The 20190-nt window shown below is 36.0% G+C and overlaps 1 protein-coding gene across 1 annotated transcript in view; it reads left to right on the top strand.

The window, feature by feature from the left end:
- The window catches only part of NAALAD2 (N-acetylated alpha-linked acidic dipeptidase 2), a 51551-nt gene that overhangs the window by 22124 nt on the left and 9237 nt on the right, over positions 1–20190 (top strand). Inside the window, exons 9-18 of the mRNA XM_007446525.1 lie at positions 5125–5210; positions 5487–5606; positions 5711–5793; positions 8026–8089; positions 9050–9117; positions 12122–12213; positions 14287–14377; positions 15947–16211; positions 17697–17778; positions 18975–19067. Of these exons, the coding sequence (XP_007446587.1) occupies positions 5125–5210; positions 5487–5606; positions 5711–5793; positions 8026–8089; positions 9050–9117; positions 12122–12213; positions 14287–14377; positions 15947–16211; positions 17697–17778; positions 18975–19067 (1044 nt within the window). The remainder of the gene's footprint in view (positions 1–5124; positions 5211–5486; positions 5607–5710; positions 5794–8025; positions 8090–9049; positions 9118–12121; positions 12214–14286; positions 14378–15946; positions 16212–17696; positions 17779–18974; positions 19068–20190) is intronic.

Below are 20190 nucleotides of genomic sequence, written 5' to 3' on the forward strand. Positions count from 1 at the left end.
TTTTGCTTATCTTCTTTTTCTCATTTTTCATAATGAATAATTATTTTATATTGCTTAAGAATTACTTATGGAATGATGTATTAAATTCTTCTTCCAACAGTGATATCACAGCATTTGTTTTGTAAATCTCAAAAATTACATTTGAGTTATAGGTTTAACATTTTAGCTTCCCTCTTCACCTAACCTTTTTAAGTTTTTCAGATAACTGTCAAAATGCTATGCATGTGAAGCACTAGGTTAACTTGAGGGAAGGAGTAAAAGAGAAGAGAGAAAGGAGACAACCTTTGTTGATCACTTCCTGTGTGGGTTGGTTAGATGAGTTAAAATGGGTAAGCAAGTAACTACTGTAAGGCTCAATACACTTAGCATTTTGGGTATTATTGTTATTAACCCATGAGAGCACTTCGAGGAGTGATCACAGAATTTGTGTTCATTGAGCTTAATTCTACAGAAAAAAAAAATAAGTTTTCCACTGTATCAAGATAGGCAGGAAATGCCAGAGGCAGAGAACAGCTTATAAAGAGTTGCAGAACATGATGACATGATCAGAACTTTACGTACTTTGATTTGCTTGAAATGTAGAGAGGAAGGGAAACCTAACACTGATAAATCAGAGAAAATATAGCTGTTTTATTAAGCTAAAATGATTAAATCAGTCTTGTTTGCTAACAATTTACTTTAACAATGTGAAATTGTATTCTTAGAATGTTTTTTAATTTCTGTAAGAGTTTTTTTTATTTCTGAACTTTTAAAGTATTAGAAGTTCAATTTTATTTTATGGGGATTTTAGAAATATTTTTATATAAGTGCTTATTTATCTCTCTCAATTAGAATGGAGTTCTTTCAGTATAAAAGACTTTATTGTCTAATTATTAATACTCTCTAGAGGCACACAATGAAAGATATAGGCCTTTCTGATTTATAAACAGAAACATACAAACAGAGAAATCAATAAACATATAGCTTCAGTCACAGTTCAAGAGTAAACTCAGAAAGAGAACATTTACTTGGTCAAGATATCAAAAAACTGTTCACCTTCACCATGGGCACAAAATCCTATTTGATTTTAACTCAAAATGGGCAGATACTCAAATTTTTTTAAAAAATTGCTAAAAACAAGACTATGTATGTAATTTCTCGCCCAAAAGAGATCTTGATAATCTATGGATCCATTTACAGAGATTACCAAATGACAAGGCATGAAACCTTAAATTCTTAAACATTGCTACCACAAATAGGGAATAATTTACCTACTGTAAGCAAACTAGAAACATAAACAAAACACAGAGTCAGTAGAAAAAAATTAAGTTAGAGATACAGAGTTTCAGCAAAGTTAAAATTCTACTGCTGCTTGGGATTTACATCTGACAGCCAAAAGAAGACATGTCTGGTTTTAAGCTGCCCGTTCTTGGTTCTTCAAGCAGAGTCCATGTACATCTCAGTGGGACTTCCAAAAATGATAAAGGATTTTTTTAAAGTAAAACCATAATTCTCATACAAATATAAACTGAACATGTGTAAAATTTTTATTTAATGCATTAATTAATAAGGGGACCATAAAGGAGTTAAAACTGGTTCGAAGGAGAACTCAAAGATGATACAAAAAATGAGCTCCTTAGGAATGCTGAAATGAGTGTGCTTAATAGCTGAAAAACTGATTTCTTCCACATTGGGGGAAGTAAGTCAATTGAACGTTCACTAGAGAAATCATGCATTTCAGTGGGCATGAATTATTTGTATTACTACATTACTACAAGTTAAGTTCTGTCACTACAGAGTTGTAAAATAGTCTAGTCAAAGATAATGATAGGCAGAGGTAACTCTGATGGTTGAGCTAAGGTTGTTCTCAGTTTTTCCATACAGGAGTATATTCATTCAATTCACAATTATTTACTTAGCATTTACTATACCCCTGGTACCATTCTGGGTACTGGGGATTCAGCAGTGTACAAAACAGGCAAAAATCCCTGCCCTGTGGAGCCTACATTCTGAAGTTTAGTTTATTTGGAACATGATGAGTTTGAGGTGATAACAGGACAAACAAATACAGTTGACCATCAAACAACACAGGGGTTAGGGGCACCAGTCCCCGGCCTGTCAAAAATCTGCTTAATACTTTACAGTTAGCCCTCCATATCTGAGGTTTCACATCTGTGTATTCAAACAGCTGTGGATCATGTAGTATTGTAGTGCATATTTAGTGAAAAAAATCCACGTGTAAGGGCACTTATGCAGTTCAAACCCATGCTGTTCAAGGGTCAACTGTAGATAATTCTTTTTTTTCCTTTGTGCATAATCTCTATTTCAAATATTTGTTAAAATACCATTAGATTAGATCAAGAACAAAGACAAGAGCAAAGACCATACTCTTCAGAAACTTAGGAACTATGTACAGAACTTTAAGGAATAGAGGACAACATTTTAGCTGAAAAAGGAATAGAGGACAACATTTTAGCTGAAACATGCCTGCTGACCAGAGAAGGGTGTTCTGAATAGACTCAGCAAAGAAAAGGAAATCAGGCTGTTACCAAGTCTAAGCTCTATCGCTCGCTGTACGACCAGCCAATAATTGAGAGATGAGCTGCTGGGACAAGGAATAACTACTTTATTCGGAAAGCCAACAGACCGAGAAGATGGCGTGCCCCAAAGAACCATTTTGCCTGAGTTAGAATTCAGGCTCCTTTCATACTAAAAGGGGAGGGAGTAAAGTCAAACATTTCCTGGTTCCTGTCAGCCTGCAGAGGGGATGTGTTAATTTCTTCCTCCCTGCAGTCATTCACTGGTGGGCCTGGTCAGGTTGTTTCCTGTGAGCTTAAAAAAAGGTATTTTAACTTGATGTTCATTACCTGGGAAGCAGGGTTCCCAGAGATGGGCCATTATGTATAATTTAAGCTTATAGGCAACATCCCTTAATGAATAACTTGTAATAGAGTACAAGAAGTTCTTCTCTATTACAAGGCAGGGAAGGACATGTACCCATCTGAATCAAACTTCAGTTGCCATCAGGGCGAGTCGTGTAATGGTCACAGATGGGAGGCACTGTGTTTGGAAGGTTCAGATACAGCACAGGTGTTCTATGTGTTTTTATGGCTACACCCCTGGCTGAGGTGCCTTTAGGTCATTGTCACTCAAATTCCTGTCCAGCCAAACTCCCACAGCAAAGAGTCCCAAACTGAGGATCAAATTCCTCTGGAAGTCATTTCTATCGGTGGTGAAGCAGTAGGCACCCCAAAGCCAATCTCCCAAGTTGTCCGGAATTTCAGAATTTCGGGAACTTTATTTGCTGAGCCCACATCGTTCACACCAACCCCGCTGGAAGCCATAGCAGCACCTCTCTAGATAATTATTTTAGGTACTTCTGGAGTCAATGATACTAAAAACCAGGAAGATAAAAGGATTAAAGATGTAGATGAGCTTCTTTGAGAATCTGAGCAGATAGCCAGTTTATTTTCATGTTTAGATTAAAATAGATTTTTTCCCTCATTCTTCATTGTTACAGTATTCTTTACTTAATTTTCTTCATTTAATGACATAGATCAATGAAGCTGGCTTTCTTACTAATAGATCTTAGGCTCATATACTTAGAAACACATGCTAAAGAGTATTTTTGCTATTAATTTTTATCATTCTAGTAAAAATAAATCTTTTACTTAATGTCTTAAAATGCAAAACAACACCCATTGATTAGTTTTCCCCCAAAGGCACTTTTAGTTGAATACTGCACATGAATTACATATGCATTCAGAAGCACAGTGTACTTTTAGGGGGAGAAAAACCAGAATTTGCACTTAACAATATACAGGATTTGACTTGTTTGTTCTTCCATTCAAAAATGAATTACTGGGCTTCCCTGGTGGCGCAGTGGTTGAGAGTCCGCCTGCCAATGCAGGGGACACGGGTTCGTGCCCCGGTCCGGGAAGATCCCTCATGCCGCGGAATGGCTGGGCCCGTGAGCCATGGCCGCTAAGCCTGCGCATCCGGAGCCTGTGCTCCGCAACGGGAGAGGCCACAACAGTGAGAGGCCCGCGTACCGAAAAAAGAAGTACTAAGTAGGTTCCCTGCCCACCTTCTGTAAGCCCACCATAGATTAAAAACTTTTGTTCCTTTGTGAAAAAGAGGCTCAACATTTTCCCATATCATTTTGACTTATAAAATGTGAATGGCATTTTTTTTCTGACTTTCTGAGCTTGACTGTACTTTCCCATGAATTCTAATTTGGTTAATTATAATTGATGAATGAATATTTAAAAGGCAGGCCCAAATCAGAATCAACAGTGATGACCTGGAAAAGTTTCATTGCATAGTTGTCTTGTACACTTTAGCAGGTGCTTCTCAAATTGCTATTTAACAATAGAATTTATCATGCTTCTTATAGGAAGCATTCAGTCAGCCCTTTAACAATGTACTGATAGACTATTTCAATAATCTTGGAAAATGTTACCGAATAGCAGGAATTAATATAAATATAAAACACATTAAAAATAAGCTTCTTTGACCTTTAATAGATAATGGGCTGTCTCCCTTATTTTTTGTAATTGTATAGGGTGTATTTAAAAATTTTAGAATGAATACCTGAGACCTGTTTAATAATAGAATATTTTGAACTTTTTTTTTGTTGTTGGTTTTGCAGTACGCGGGCCTCTCACTGTTGTGGCCTCTCCCGTTGCGGAGCACCGGATGCACAGGGTCTGCGGCCATGGCCCGCGGGCCCAGCCGCTTCGCGGCATGTGGGATCTTCCCGGACCGGGGCACGAACCCGTGTCCCCTGCATTGGCAGGCGGACTCTCAACAACTGCGCCACCAGGGAAGCCCTGAACTTTAAATAAATATCAACAGTAGAGCTATGAGGGAGGAAAAATATAAAGTATTGATATGTGGTTTTTAAAATTTGGCTTTAAGGAGCATGCTTAAGTACACAGGAGTGACCTGTCATGATGTCTGCAACTTCCTTGCAAGAGATTCAACAATATTACAATTATTGAATTTATGTGGTGGGTATTTGGGAATTTATTGTCCTATTATACAGTTTTCTGTACTTTTGAGATTTCTCATAATAAAACATTGGAAGAAAGCTGTTAGACATAATGTTCTATGTTTAGTAATTTGTTCCCTTTGAAATTCTAGGAAGGTTAGAATGCATGTTCATAACATCAATAAAATCACAAGGATTTACAATGTAATCGGAACTATCAGAGGATCTGTGGAACCTGGTGAGTTGGTGGATTATTTTAGACATTTTGTTTTTACAAAGATTACAAGAGTAAGAGAAGATAAATTTTAGTCAACAATTGATTTTTTTTCTGGCTGATGTGAAACAACTAAATTTGGAATAAAAAAGTATAATTCTAAAAGAAGACTCTACCTTATGGTGTTGATTATTTTCTATGGGGAAACTCAAGTGAGAGGAAGTTTAATTTAAAAACATAAATTACTACTCTTTATAATGTATTCAAAGTTGTAGTTCTTTTGAACACATTTTTTCCCAGACAGGTATGTTATTCTGGGAGGTCATCGGGACTCCTGGGTATTTGGAGGTATTGACCCAAGCAGTGGGGCTTCTGTTTTGCAAGAAGTTGTTCAGAGTTTTGGCAAACTGATGAGTAGAGGTAAGTAATGTTTCTTTGGTAGGTGATGACAAGAAGTGACTCGCTGAATTTTCCTTTGTTTATAGGCAGGTGTACCTAACTATGTATGTTAACAATGATTACAGGCTGGAGACCAAGAAGAACTATTATTTTTGCCAGCTGGGATGCAGAAGAATTTGGACTTCTGGGTTCCACAGAATGGGCTGAGGTAAATAAGACAGAGAAGTTCTATTTTCTTGGTCAACAGGGAACAAATATATGTATCTCTGGATAATTGCAGATAGGTTCCATTACCTAATATGGTTTTAATTTGGATAAATACCCAAGAGAATTTAGGAATTAGAGTTTGCTTTTACTATCATATCAGATTGGCAAAACAGAATATCCTCCTAATTATTGGGCTACAAACAAATTTAGCATTGTCAAAATATTTTAGTTTCTATTTGTATTTGTTTTGTAAAAAATCTGTTAAGTTCCAAAAGTAGTTAAAACTAGCAGGCTGTTTCTGACAAATGAATTAACTTATGTAAAAACTGATACAGATACTTGGAGTTAATTTTCAAGCTTCTGAAGTTTCCTTGGAGTTCTTTCATCTAAGAGAACATAAGATGTTCTGTTAAGGTGACTATACTTTGATTGTAATTTCACATTTACAGATTCCATGTATAACTGTAACCATAGGTATATTTTACCATTCACAAAAGTTCCTGATTGTTGAGTATAATATGATGATTTTGTAAACTGAGTTAAAATTTCAAGGGTTTATTTTTCCTTCAGTTATGATTAATTTTTATTTGTCACTAGGTCTTAATGCTTAGCCTTTAAGTGTCTCTCCTAGGCCCCCTCTTTTATCTTCTTCCCTTAGCCTCTCTGTTGAGTATCTCTAAGTTCTTAAATGTGCAAGGTAAGCTTGTGCATTTTTATAAAGGCAAGTGTGCCATAAAGCACTTTCCCTCCACCATCCTCTATTTATCTTTTATAAGTCCAGATATTATAGAATTGTTTTAAAGTACGTCTTATAATTCTTGCCATTGTGTCTAGTTTTTAAATGCTTTCCTTCTGACTCCTTTCCTCTTACTTTACTTTAAAATAATAATATGAAATAAATAAATATGGGAGTAAAATCACACACATACAGTCACTTGTATCACTTATGCTTTATTCCATTTATATTCCGAGGTTTTACTATTATGTTGGTATTATGAATATGTATTTTGGAATAAACTGTTAATTTAGATGAATCAAATTTCATTAAGATCATTTACTTTTAGAAATATGTAATTTCTTATGAATATATGTATATATAAATACATGTCTCTGTTCCTATAATTTCAGCAGCTTAAAATAAATCCAAGATATAATATGCCTTGCATTAATTTAAATACATGTGGGTTAAAAAACAGTTTCAATACTGTTTCCAGTTTTCTACCAGATTCTTGATCACATTCACATTCAGATTCTTAACTACTGAGCCACCAGGGAAGTCCCATCTTCCTTAAATATAGTTAAGGAACCTTCTTTATTTCTACTGTAAATCTGTTACAATGGGAACTCTTACTCTATCTACAGCAGAGTCAGCTGTGATCTGGCCTGTGTGGGCAACTGTAGAGGCAAGAATCCTCATTTGTGTGATAATCACTCACAGCTTTAAATGATTTTATTGTAACATGTTCTTATAAGGTACAAAGCTAGAGAGAGAGAGAAGTAAAGTGGTCTCTCAGCATATTCTCATCTGAGGGTGATGACATTAGTTTTTCTCTGATTTATTTTTCTTGGATGTGTGTGTGTGTGTGTGTGTGTGTGTGTGTGTGTGTGTGTGTGTGTGAATCAGAGAGAGAGAGAGAGAGAGAGAACATCTTTTTTTATTGTCCATCCTTCTTTCCCTCTTGTTTTTTTCTCTATTCTCCCGCTTTTTTGTTCTTTTTCTTCATATCTTTTTTAAAAAAATATTTAGATAAATGGAAATTTCCAACTACTCACTTTTAAAATGATAAATTTCCATGGGTGTCCAATTTCAGTGGATCTCACACTTTAATGTATGTAAGAATTGCCAGGGATACCTTTTAAAAATTATAGATTTCCAGGCCTTACTTTGAGCAATTCTTATTCAGTAGATGTGGGGTGGGGCTGAGATTCCTTGAGGTTTACCCTTCATATTCTGCTGCAGGGGATCAAGGAACCACATTTTCAAAATGCTGTTGCCTCAGGGCTCACTGCTATTGCTATAAACAGTAGCTACAGCATCATAATATTTTTCTTACTTGTTTTAACTGAGTTAATGTTGTCAACCAATCAGATAATTTCTCAGAAATTATTGTCAAAGGCATAGGTATTTGATTTATAAAGGTATTTGCAGACCACTCTTATACTAAATTTTTCTTTTACATTCTCACAATTGTAAATGCTGTGAGTTAAGTAACAACTTTTGCTTCAACTATAGGAGAATGTAAAATCACTTCAGGAGAGAAGTGTTGCTTATATCAACTCAGATTCATCTATAGAAGGTAAATTTTATTTTGGGTTGTTATTAAATAGTGTACCATCATTTAAGTCTGTAAATTCGGCTTGTAAACTTTCTAAGATTATCCTCTCCTATGAGACATCTCGATAATACCTCCATTTTCCATTTTTACCAGAGAGAAAATCATTATGATTCAAATGAATCAATATGATTCATAACTAAGCTATTGATCCTAATTTCTTTAGTATATTTACCATTTGCCTCTCTTGGATTACTAGTTAAAACTCTAATACTTAATTATATTCTTCATGTGGAGATAGTAAAAGGATTGGTCTACAGAATATTTCATACAGAAATACTTCCTGTATGTACTGGAGCAAATTTGAAGTGAGTACAAACTACAGACTTCCTTTTGACCCTGACATGTGACATTTATATCTATAGGCTTTCACTGTATTATTACTTCTAGATAAATGTCAAAGCACACTTATAGCTACTGACATGCTGTAGTCTAATGTCTTGATATATACTGTTGAATTAAATGAATGAGGGAATTCCTGGCAGTCCAGTGGTTAGGACTCAGCGCTTTCACTGACGTGGGCCTGGGTTGTATCCCTGGTCGGGGAACTAGGATTCTGCAAACCGAGTGGCACAGCCAGGGAAAAAAGAAAAAAAGGCTGAATAGAATGAATGAAGAAAGAATACTGTGGCCTTATCACTTCCTTTGCTAAAGTCTCCCTAAGTGATACTGCCTTACTGAAGGATGAGAGCTGCTGCCTTAGCAGCAAAATCCAGCTATGCCCTCCAATGTCCCAAGTGTTTACCGCAGCCTCTCTCACCCCTGAAGAATTATTTCCACACTATTTTTAATTCTCTGGGAATGATGCCTTTAATTTGAAGTAATTATATCTTGTTTATAATTAGAAAATGAAGTTAGAATTAAATAGATTGGAGTTTCATTTGGAAGTATTAATATACTCTGTGTGTCTTATTTATTTTTCAGGCAATTATACTCTCAGAGTTGACTGTACACCCCTTCTTTACCAATTGGTGTATAAACTGACAAAAGAGGTATATAAGTAGTTCTGTCTTAATGTTTTCTGATGAATAGTAAGTGAATAACTTGTTTTCTAAATTAGTGATACTTATTTTTAAACTGGCAACACACAGCTCATTTGTATTGATATAATAACTAAGCAGAACAAAATCTTTAATGTAATATTTACTTATGTGACATAACTATGAAAATAGTAGCGCTAGTTTCTGTCCTAATAATAGTTCTTAATAATTGTATACATTTGTTATAAAGTATGGGGTCTGTCATTTCGTTTGGCATAGGCATTTTTATATAACAGAAAGAACGCTGAGCTGGAATGGAAAAGCCTTGATTTCAAAGATTGCCTTGGCTACTCATTCATTCGTTCATTCAACAAGTGTTTATTACGAGGTTACTATGTATCAGGCCCTATAAAATGAATTCTAGCAGCAGCAATGATAAAAGGAAAAGATTACTGAATCCAAATACTTTGTGATCTAGAGAGGATACAGACCTATAAATGAGGAACTATATATATTTCACTAGAGTATTGGATACTATATACAATGGAGAACAATTGTGGAACAGAGAAGCTAAAATCCTGGGGCAGCTGGGGAAGTGGGAAAACATTAGAGGATGCTTCCTGAAGAATTAATGGTTGGGCTGTAATATGGAGGGATGTGAAGGTAAGGGAGACACTTTCTCAGCAGAGGATGTAGTACCTAAAAAAAGATGTGGAGGTATGAAAGAACGTATTTCTTGACCTGTAGGTAACTTAGTGTGACCTAAGCATAAGGTGTTGGTGAAAGGCTGGTACAAAATGGCGCATGACAAATAGGTCAAGGGGTTCAGAAATTTGGTGATGGAGAAATTCAAGAATCTTTAACAAGGTTGTACATTATCATATTTATTCATTTAGAAAGATTACTCTGTATCAGTGTAGTGAATAGGTTAAGCTGTAGTAAATCTAAAAGCAAAATGGAAATAATTCCACATGCTTACTTAGCACACAGGAATTTTATAAATATTACTTATTGATATATAAAATACTCTGAAAACTCTAATGTACTCTAAATCTCTAAAAATTATGTAATCTGTTCATTAAATATCTGTGTACATCATTAAATAATTACCTGTTATAGGATTTAACTATAGACATATTTCTTTCAAGTAGGTATCACGTAGATGACAATGTGAAGTAGGTATCAATTTTCTGTAGATACTATTTCCCAATCTTCCTTAATCTTGCCCTTTCCTTTTCACTGTTAGTGTCTTTAACATCTTATTCTGCCAAATGAGAGTCCTCTCATTATTCTTATCACAACTCTCACTGTATTGGGTAGCTTATGTCCTTGATCCTTTCATTGGAATGTCCCATAAAAACATCTCATCTGAAAGCAAGTTGTAAAGACAATCTTTATTGGGAGAACCCTCCTCAAGGTATGCATTCATGTTCTGTCCTACAGAGGTGGCTCCTGCCTTTGATGTGAAGGATAATAATAATTTAAGGGCCAATAAGCAGAAGTTTCATTCTATCCCCCCTTTGTACAAAGGCAGATGCTTTTCTGTGGCCATACAAAAACCCAGTAGAAAAAGGAGACTTTTATCCTCCTAAACTGTTTATTACAATTTCATCAACCCCTAGTGTGTGTTGGCATGGTCAAACCATGCTGGGGAGTGTGGTGGAGAGGGCTGAGCTTAGAGAGAAGGGAACCTACCTGCCTGATAGAAGCAGGAAATGGACAAGGTGTTGAAATAATGGGGGAGAACCAGCAATTATGACAGTGCCTATAGCTGAAACAGAAAATTCTGATCTTAGCTGTACAGGCCATAGGGACACAGTTCTGGCTGGGGCTAGACCTGGATGGTATGATTCTGGAAAATGAATTGGATTTTGCAGGGAATTCAGTTCAAGCAGTTTGTAGGAACTGGAGCAGGATCTCAGCTGTTGCAAATTGGCAGAAGCAGAGTACAGAGTAGAACCCAGTCATTTGGCTGGAAAGGAGCAGAACATCCCTGAAGCTCCCCCAAGCTGGTGGGAAGGGGGTGTCTCTGTGGAGTGCTGAGACTGTTTTTAAGCTGAGGACCTCGTATGCTATGATGAGGGAATAACCAACTCTGTGTAAAGGCCTGAGAAGATATCAGAGAAGATATTGTTTGGATTAAGATGGGTACCATTATCTCCATTTCCACATGTGGGAAACTAGGGTTTAAAGAAAGGAAGCAATACACCAAAAGTTATAATGCTTTCAGCATTTCAAGTAGGTTCTGTCTTTGGTCCATTTTTGAACAAAGCAGAGCTGTAAACCAACAAACAAATAAAATGCAGCCAATATGTATGATGATTTTTCTTCTACCACATGCTTCTGCTTTTCTTAGAGTGGAGAAAGAAAAGGAAAGTATAAGTTTGTAAGTATATGTTTAATGAGGGTAATAAAAAATGTTTATGTATATACATAAGTTCTTAAAATTCCCAACTAGAAACCTGAGGTTAAAAACCCATCAAATTCCAACATTGTTTAAACACAGACTTTCTAAAATAACAGTTCCTCCTCACCCCACCTGCCCTACAAAACCAGGACTCATATTGACAATTTCAAGCTCAGCTTCTTAATGTCTGTCTCCTGCCCTAAGGCCTCACTGTAGGTCATCTTGGACAAAAGCAATTTACTAAAGTAAATATTATATATATAAAGTTTTCTCCCAGTGACTTCCCACTGAAAGAAATCTAAGCTGCCCAACATTGAACTGATGACACGTGTTAAAAGTCTTAAATGCTATTGAAAAGTTTACCAGTATAAGCAAGAAATTTTTTCCTAAGGACATGGCAAAATTACAAGTGGGAATTATAAATGAACAAGAATTTGGGCTGGATTTTTTTCTTGCAATTTGCAAAAACATATTTTTCTGTAAAGAATGTGATACACAAATGTTCACATAGATAAACGTAGAAGTCGATATTAACTAACATGTGGTTTTATATTGGAGTAAATTTAGTTGTTCTACCTCTTATTCCTGATATTTGATTTATCTTTCCAGATCTCCAGCCCGGATGATGGTTTTGAGAGTAAATCTCTTTATGAAAGCTGGTTAGAAAAGGACCCTTCATCTGAAAATAAAACTTTGCCTAGGTAAATTACCTGTATGTACGTTTTCTACCACACGGTCAGTTGAGTTCCCCTTTGCCCCTTGTTTCTCCAGACAGGCAATTCTCAGATGTCTCAACAATTTGAGAGTATTTTTGCAAATTTTTAGTAAAAAATTATTAGCCATTATTTTGCATTCTTGCATAAAATTACATTAAGATATATATTAAATACATTAATAAACACAATTCAAATGAAGTAAAAAAACGAATGATGGATTATTTCTTTCTAAATTTATTAAGGTGCATTATCAGTAACTACCAAGTTATGTCTTTACCTTTAATTAGTTTAGATTTTATGTAAGAATTAACTTTTACTTCTCATTTATACAATAGCAGCTTTCTTGTAATTATTTTATATTTATATTTGTTTTCTACTCCTATACTATTTCTAAAATCAGCTGGTGGTAGCAATTTATAGCTTCATTCCATATTGCAAATAAGTCTTGTGAAAGTTTAAATGTATCTCCACTATGTTTTTTTTTCTTATTACAGGAACTTTAAAAAAAATATTTTATTTATTTTATTTTGGGCTGCGTTGGGTCTTAGTTGCAGCACGAGGGATCTTTCGTTGTGGTGCGCAGGCTTCTCTCTCTAGTTGTGGCGCGTGAGCTCCAGAGCGGGTAGGCTCTGTAGTTGTGGCATGCGAGCTCTCTAGTTGTGGCTCACATGCTCAGTAGTTGTGGCGCATGGACTGAATTGCTCTGCAGCATGTGGGATCTTAGTTCCCTGACCAGGGATGGAACCCATATCCCCTGCATTGGAAGGCGGGTTTTTTTTTTTTTTTTTTTTTTAACATCTTTATTGGAGTATAATTGGTACGCGGGCCTCTCACTGTTGTGGCCTCTCCCATTGTGGAGCACAGGCTCCGGACACACAGGCTCAGCGGCCATGGCTCACAGGCCTAGCCGTTCCGCGGCATGTGGGATCTTCTTGGACCAGGGCACGAACCCGTGTCCCCTGCATCGGCAGGCAGACTCTCGACCACTGCGCCACCAGGGAAGCCCCTCCACTATGTTTTAAATGCTTATTCAAAAAAACACTAGAGTAGAAAAAAATATTTAAAAAACATCCCAAGGTCTCAATCTCAAAAACATGTCTAATAGTTTGGAAGTATATAGTTAGGTTCTTAATGCACATGTAATTTTATATTCTGTTTTACTGACTTATTTTTGAATGAAAATCTTCTATGACATTACTTTTTTTTAAAAAGTTTTTATTTATTTATTTATTTTTGGTTGCATTGGGTCTTCATTGCTGCATGTGGGCTTTCTCTAGTTGCAGCAAGTGGGGGCTACTCTTCGTTGCGGTGCACGGGCTTCTCATTGCGGTGGCTTCTCTTGTTGCAGAGCATGGGCTTTAGGTGCACAGGCTTCAGTAGTTGTGGCACGAGGCCTCGGTAGTTGTGGCTCGTGGGCTCTAAAGCGCAGGCTCAGTAGTTGTGGCTCACGGACTTAGTTGCTGTGCGGCATGTGGGATCTTCCCGGACCTGCGATCAAACCTGTGTCCCCTGCACTGGCAGGAGGATTCCCAACCACTGTACCACCAGGGAAATCCCATCATTACATTTTATATGTATATATTTATATATATGTATGTATGTAGTGGCTTCTTAATTATATGCAAAGCAATATATTATAATTAGATTTCTGAAATAAACTAAGGCACTTTTAGAGTCTTCATGATCTTAAATGTAGACTTTCTCATGGCAATTTTCTTACTAGACTATAGTTCTCTGAGGGCAGAGACCGTATCTTATTTGTTTTTCCCTCAAAACAAATACCATAAATGCTGAAGATATGGAAGATATCATAGTTACCAGGCTGCCATATTTAGTGTCACTGCCTGACTCTGGTTTTAGTCAGTTCAGATTTATAGGTTTATCACACATATAAATAGGTGTGGTGGTATACCTTTTCTTAATTTTTATAAATGTGCCACACAGTTCCTTGCAGTTCTTAGGGCAGGATTCATGGTGCCATCTATTTAATTTTATATTATTTATTCATGCATTTATTTCTTCATGTGTGTGTGTATGTGTATCATATTTTACATTTAGAATCAACAAGCTGGGATCTGGAAGTGATTTTGAAGCTTATTTTCAGAGACTTGGAATTGCTTCAGGAAGAGTCCGGTACACTAAGAATAGGGTAAAAGCCATTTTATTATTTTGGATACATAGCACTTCATCCACATTCTCTTTGTTAGGAATTCTGTCGTTTAGTTGTTGGGTACCAGGCATCGAGTGGACATGTGGCCTGGGAAGAAGGGCAGGGATAGAGATAGCCTGCAGGTCCCTTTGTAGATGGACTAGGAAATAATTTGTGTTATTTTGTGAATGTTCACTGCCAGGGTTATTCAGTGAAGTGGTAGTTGATAGAGTAATGCCAGGTACTTAGCTGGTTATCACTACCAAGAGGTTTGCATCCTTTTCCTGATGCGGGATTTGTTGGAAAATCTAATTCTTCTTTTCTGATCTGCATTGCCTGCATTGCACCATTGCCACTCAAACACACTGATGATATGTGAGTACATGGGTTTCGAACCTATACCGTGTTTGTTTGTCTGTTATAAATTATGTCATAAACCAAACTGAAGATTACACCAGTAAACTCACATTTGTCACAGATTTTAAGAATTTTCTAATCATAATTGCAGTATGCCAACATCTTGCTTGTCTAGAATACATATCCCTTGCAAATTTGACTATCCAGTATACAACTAACAGAGAAGTGAGCAAAAACAACTTCAGAATAACACATAATAAATACATAAATCTGTATACTAATACTCATTACACTTCATACATAAAAGATGCACTTTACCTCTGTCGAAGCTTGTTCACTTTTATACTGTCATCATTCTGAACAAAGTTATCTAGTTTCTAAGACCATGTAGATTTAAAGCAGAATATCAGAGGGAGAGAGACTGATAAAGGGATACCTTTTAGTGATATTAAAAGCAATAAGAATGATAGCTTTATGGCAAAGTAGCAGATAGGTAAAAACTAAAGTTAGGAAAGGCAGACCTAAGAAGTAAAACATATTTATGTGGAGTACCACCCTGTAACAATTTATGTTTATAATGGTAACGCTTAATTTTGTAACAAAGGTTAAATGGCATGTGGTTATATACTGTTTGGGAAGGGAGGGAAGGGGCTGAAATGTTGACCTTTAAACAACAGGGGTGCCAACCCTCCCAGCAGTTGAAAACCCACACATAGCTTTACATTCAGGGTCGTGTAGTTCTGTAGTACATATTTATTGAAAAAAATTAATGTATAAGTTGAACCCCTGTAGTTCAAACCTGTTAAAGTGTCAGCTGAATAATCCTTCAGCTATAACAATACTTAGCTGCTCAGAACCTTTCATTCTCAATCAGTTGATAGATAATTTTAAACTGTGCTGGTATGCAATTTGAGCATGTACTCCTTAATTTAATTGTCAGCAAAGCAATGGGGAAAAGTTTCAGGAAGCAGTGTTTTGAACAAAGATTATATGAATTATAAAATGAATAATGGTAAAATTTTAAATTGGTGAAAATTTGGTGGTGGGGTTTTAGTTAAGTAGACTTAATTTTTTCACTCGTGATAAAACTCAGGGTGCCGTATGGTTATGTTTTTTAATATAATCATTTTATGATTCCATAAAATATTATAATTTGAATATTTAATGTTTGTATATACTCGGTCCCCCCCACCTTTTTTTTTTTTTCCCCAGAAAACAGATAATTACAGCAGCTATCCAATGTACCATACAATTTATGAGACATTTGAACTGGTAGAGAATTTTTATGACCCCACATTTAAAAAACAGCTTGCTGTAGCTCAATTACGAGGAGCACTGGTTTATGAGCTTGCAGACTCTAAAATCATTCCTTTCAACATTCAAGACTATGCAAAAACTTTGGAAAACTATGCAACAGGTATCTACAGTTTATCCAAGAAATATGACCAACAATTAAGAGACCATCAAGTATCATTTGGTAAGAAATGGCTGGACAGATATTTTATAATCATCAAGTTAGAGTTTTAAGATATCACCTCCTATTGTCATCCATGCATACCATTTCATCCTAGAATTTACCCCTGCTTCATTTCTTAATCCTGACTTACAGAAAAAAAACTTTAAACACCTATTAAAGAATGTGATTTAGTTTGATATTTGTAGGATGAATCCATTTTGCTAAGTTAGTGCTACAAACATTGGGGTGGTAAATATTTTCCCCATATTGTTGCCTTTAAAAATGTTTTGTTATAAGAACAATACTATTAAAATGTAACAATATTACACAAAGATTGGAAAGTAGAGAAAGCCACCACTTCTACTACATATATGCAGTATTACATTATTATCATTATTACTGCAGCATTTACCTATTAATGTTTTTCTACATGGAGGATTTTTTACATGGTTTTCAGCATTCTTTCCTTTTATATCTGGCCATTTTGTGGTTGCTATTCCACATCATGTATCTCCTGCAAAGCAGAAGTGAAATGTGGTGTAGTGTAGTGTAGCAGCATTAAGCACTGGGTCTGGAAGCAGTTTCCTGGTTCAAATCCTGGCTCTAATATTTAGTCATTGTGTGACCTTGAGAAAGTTACTTAACCCCTCTATGTGTCAGTTTTATTATGAGTGAAATAGTAAAGTAAAATGTTTCCAAGATTGCTGTGGAGATTTCATTTGGTTGGTATGTGGAAACAATGGTGACTGTCACTTAGTGCTCATAATGTTAGCTATTATTACTGTTTTATTGCAACCATTTTCTTTTATTATTCTGGGAGTACATATTCTTAGTATATATCAAAGTTATCAAATATGTACTGAGTGTCTACTGTGTACCAAGTGCTGTGTTATTTCCTGGGAGATATAAAGAAGATTAAGAAATAGTCATTGTCTTCAAAGAGCTTAAATTCTCATGGGGAAGGAGAAGACAAAATGCAGGGGAAAAGCTATTAAAAGGGTGCACAGAGGGTACTATAGGGGTGCTGAGAATGAATAGCGGGTGGTCAGTAAAGGCTCTGGAATATAATTACATAAGAATTAGTAACCTTCAGAAAGTTATGACGAGCAGCAGGCACTAAGATCTAGAAACTGAAGCAAAGAAAATTTAGAAAATTGTGCTTAGATCTATATGAATTGTCCCAATAAGTAAGTATTGAATGAATAAATAAATGAATGCTGGGTTTCTGATAAATTGAGTTAAAAGGATTTTTTATTTCTTAAACTCTTGAAATTTGTTATTTCCTTAAGAACCAATTTTGCCATTTTCAATTTGATACATTATTTCTTTGTTACAATATTTTCTAATAATTTCCATGGATCTGAAAGAAGACTCAGTAGAAAAATAGTCTCAACATCTATTTAGTCACAGCAATCTGGAATGGGGGGGGGTTGGAAAATGAACCTTTGAAATATGAAGCACTCATGCTTACTAATTTCCCTTCTACTTTTCTATTTTTTTAAAAAGATTCCTTATTTTCTGCTGTGAAAAACTTCTCAAAGTCTGCTTCAGATTTTCATAGAAGACTTTCACAAGTTGATCTGAATAAGTAAGTTTCAAATGTAAAGCTCCCTACTGTTTTGAAAAGCAGTCTGGTTACTGGAATGAACTGGGTACACTTATAGAAGCATTCAACCGTGAATCATTGCTACTCAAATTATGGTCTGCCAGGCAGTAGCATCAACATCACCTGGGAGCTTGTTAGAAAGGCAGAATATCAGACCCCATCCAAGACCTGCTTTATTAGAATTCTGCACTTTAACAAGACTCTCCAGGTAGTTTGTATTCACATTAAAGTTTGAGGGGCATAGCTGTTGAATGATAGACTAAAAACTCATGCCATGGCAAGGGCCAAGGAAACATGTCTTTAGAAGTTTGCATGATAAGAATTCTGACTATTTCTGGTAATTCATAATTCTATGGGTTTAAGTGCATTTGTAGCATATTTTACTACAGTCACGATATTCCTGTGAATGGTGTAGAAATTCTTTCTTTACTAATACTTTTTTTGCGTTTCATTTAGCCTCGTGCCGTTGTTAGGTTGAAAAATAATTTAAAAGTTATACTCAAAGCATTATTTAACAAGCACAATTTGTTCTACCTTACAGTCCATGTCACATTTCTTAATTTTTTTCAGATTTATCAGAATAAGCTTTCCCACCTCCCATCCAGGCAGAAAGCTGTATCAGTCATTGTGAGGGGCCTCTCTCCCTGGGGTTTTAGGACAGCCTAGGGAACTTTTGCAGCACCCCGAAAGAGAGTTGGCAGATTCCAAGTGTGGAAGGGACTCCCTGCCCACTAGGAGCAGCTGTCTCCCTCCTTGCAGACTCCTGCAACTTCCCCTCATTCTGTCTTGTTTAGCCTTTACTCTGCTCCTTTCTTCCACAGTAGAATTAACTAGTTTATCAAGAACAACTTGGTAGTCCACCCTGTCTACCTTTGCAGGAGGCCTGGCTCTCCTCCTACAAAGAACTAAAAATGTCTTTCACTTCCTTCTGGTCTGTGATCTTGAAAAACAAAACAAACCATTTCCCAATCAGTCTCTCTGCTTATTATAAATAATAGAAAGATGCCCCTGCTGTTATATGTAGCTTACCATATGAGCCTTACTGTGTGTTTTATATGTATTTTCTTTAAAATATCTATGAGTTTAGAAGGTTATTTCCTCATGCCTTATCCTTATTTAATATTTTAAAATGTGGTTGCATGGTAAGGGTTTTAATTATCTATTTCTTATTCTCAAAGCCCCACTGCAGTGAGAATTATGAATGACCAACTGATGTTCCTGGAAAGGGCATTCGTCGATCCCCTTGGTTTACCAGGGAGGCCATTCTATAGGTAAGGAGGCAACAGCTGTTCCACTAAAGGACACCAAATATGTCACTGTGACCAAAACCAGCATACCCAAGGTGTGCTTCAAACTCCTGCTATCAGACAAGTGGAAAGTGGATATGTATACTGAAGGAAATATGGGTGAGATTATGCATAACAGTATAATTTGTACTATCAGAAAAGTTAATTTCATATTGTATATTGCTTTGCTGCAGATGTAAATGGCAGATGATAGTTGAAAAAGAACTCTTGTAACAAAATCGAAAAGACACAGAATCTTAAAGGGGATCTGAGAGCTCATGTAGTTCAATTTTCTACATGAAATCTTTTCTGTAGGATCTCAGAAAAGTAGTTATCCAGCCACTGTTTGAATCTTCCAGTGAATGGAAGCTTACTACCACGTGAGGAAGTTTGTTCTGTTTTAGGAAAGGTCTACTTAATAGAAAGTTTTCTTCATAAGGATATATTTCCCTGTAATTTTCTCCCTCTGACCCTGTTCTGCTCTCCAAAGTAAAAAAGAATTAGTCTAGATCTATTTCCATATAACATTTCAGGTTTTTGAAGATGGATGCCGTAGTTTCCCCTAAAGAAATATATATATTTTTTTATCTCTATCTTAGGTTTTCTTTCAGTATCTTGGCTGCTTTTGGATAGCCTCCAGTTTTTTGAGGTACATTTTAAGCCGTGGTTTCTTGGTAAAAATTAGAAAGGTCCTAGCATTTAGAGTCAGAAAATCTGTGTTCTAGTTCACTTGCACATGTGTGATTTAGAGCAAGTCATATCTAGGGTTTGCTCATCTGAATTAGGATGGTGATAATTGCTGTTTTACAAGGCTGTTTATCATCAAATGACATATACAAAAGATACTTCTATGTTACCTTTCTTATAAATATTAGTAATAATTTAACTGATTACAAGCCCAGGCATTTAAAGCCCAGCTCTGCCAAATACTAAGTGTGACCTGGGCAAATTTACTTCTCTAAGACTCAGGTTCCTCAGCTGTAGATGGAGATTACAGTGCTTTTACTCCATAGGTTTGTAGATTTAAGGCATGCAGAAGATTTAGCTCAGAGGGGGTATACTCAGTAAATGGCTTCTATTTTTATAATAGTTTACATAATGTAAGGAT

This window comes from Lipotes vexillifer, unplaced genomic scaffold (genome assembly GCF_000442215.2).
Source record: "Lipotes vexillifer unplaced genomic scaffold, Lipotes_vexillifer_v1.1 scaffold1160, whole genome shotgun sequence".
Lineage (NCBI taxonomy): Eukaryota > Metazoa > Chordata > Mammalia > Artiodactyla > Lipotidae > Lipotes > Lipotes vexillifer.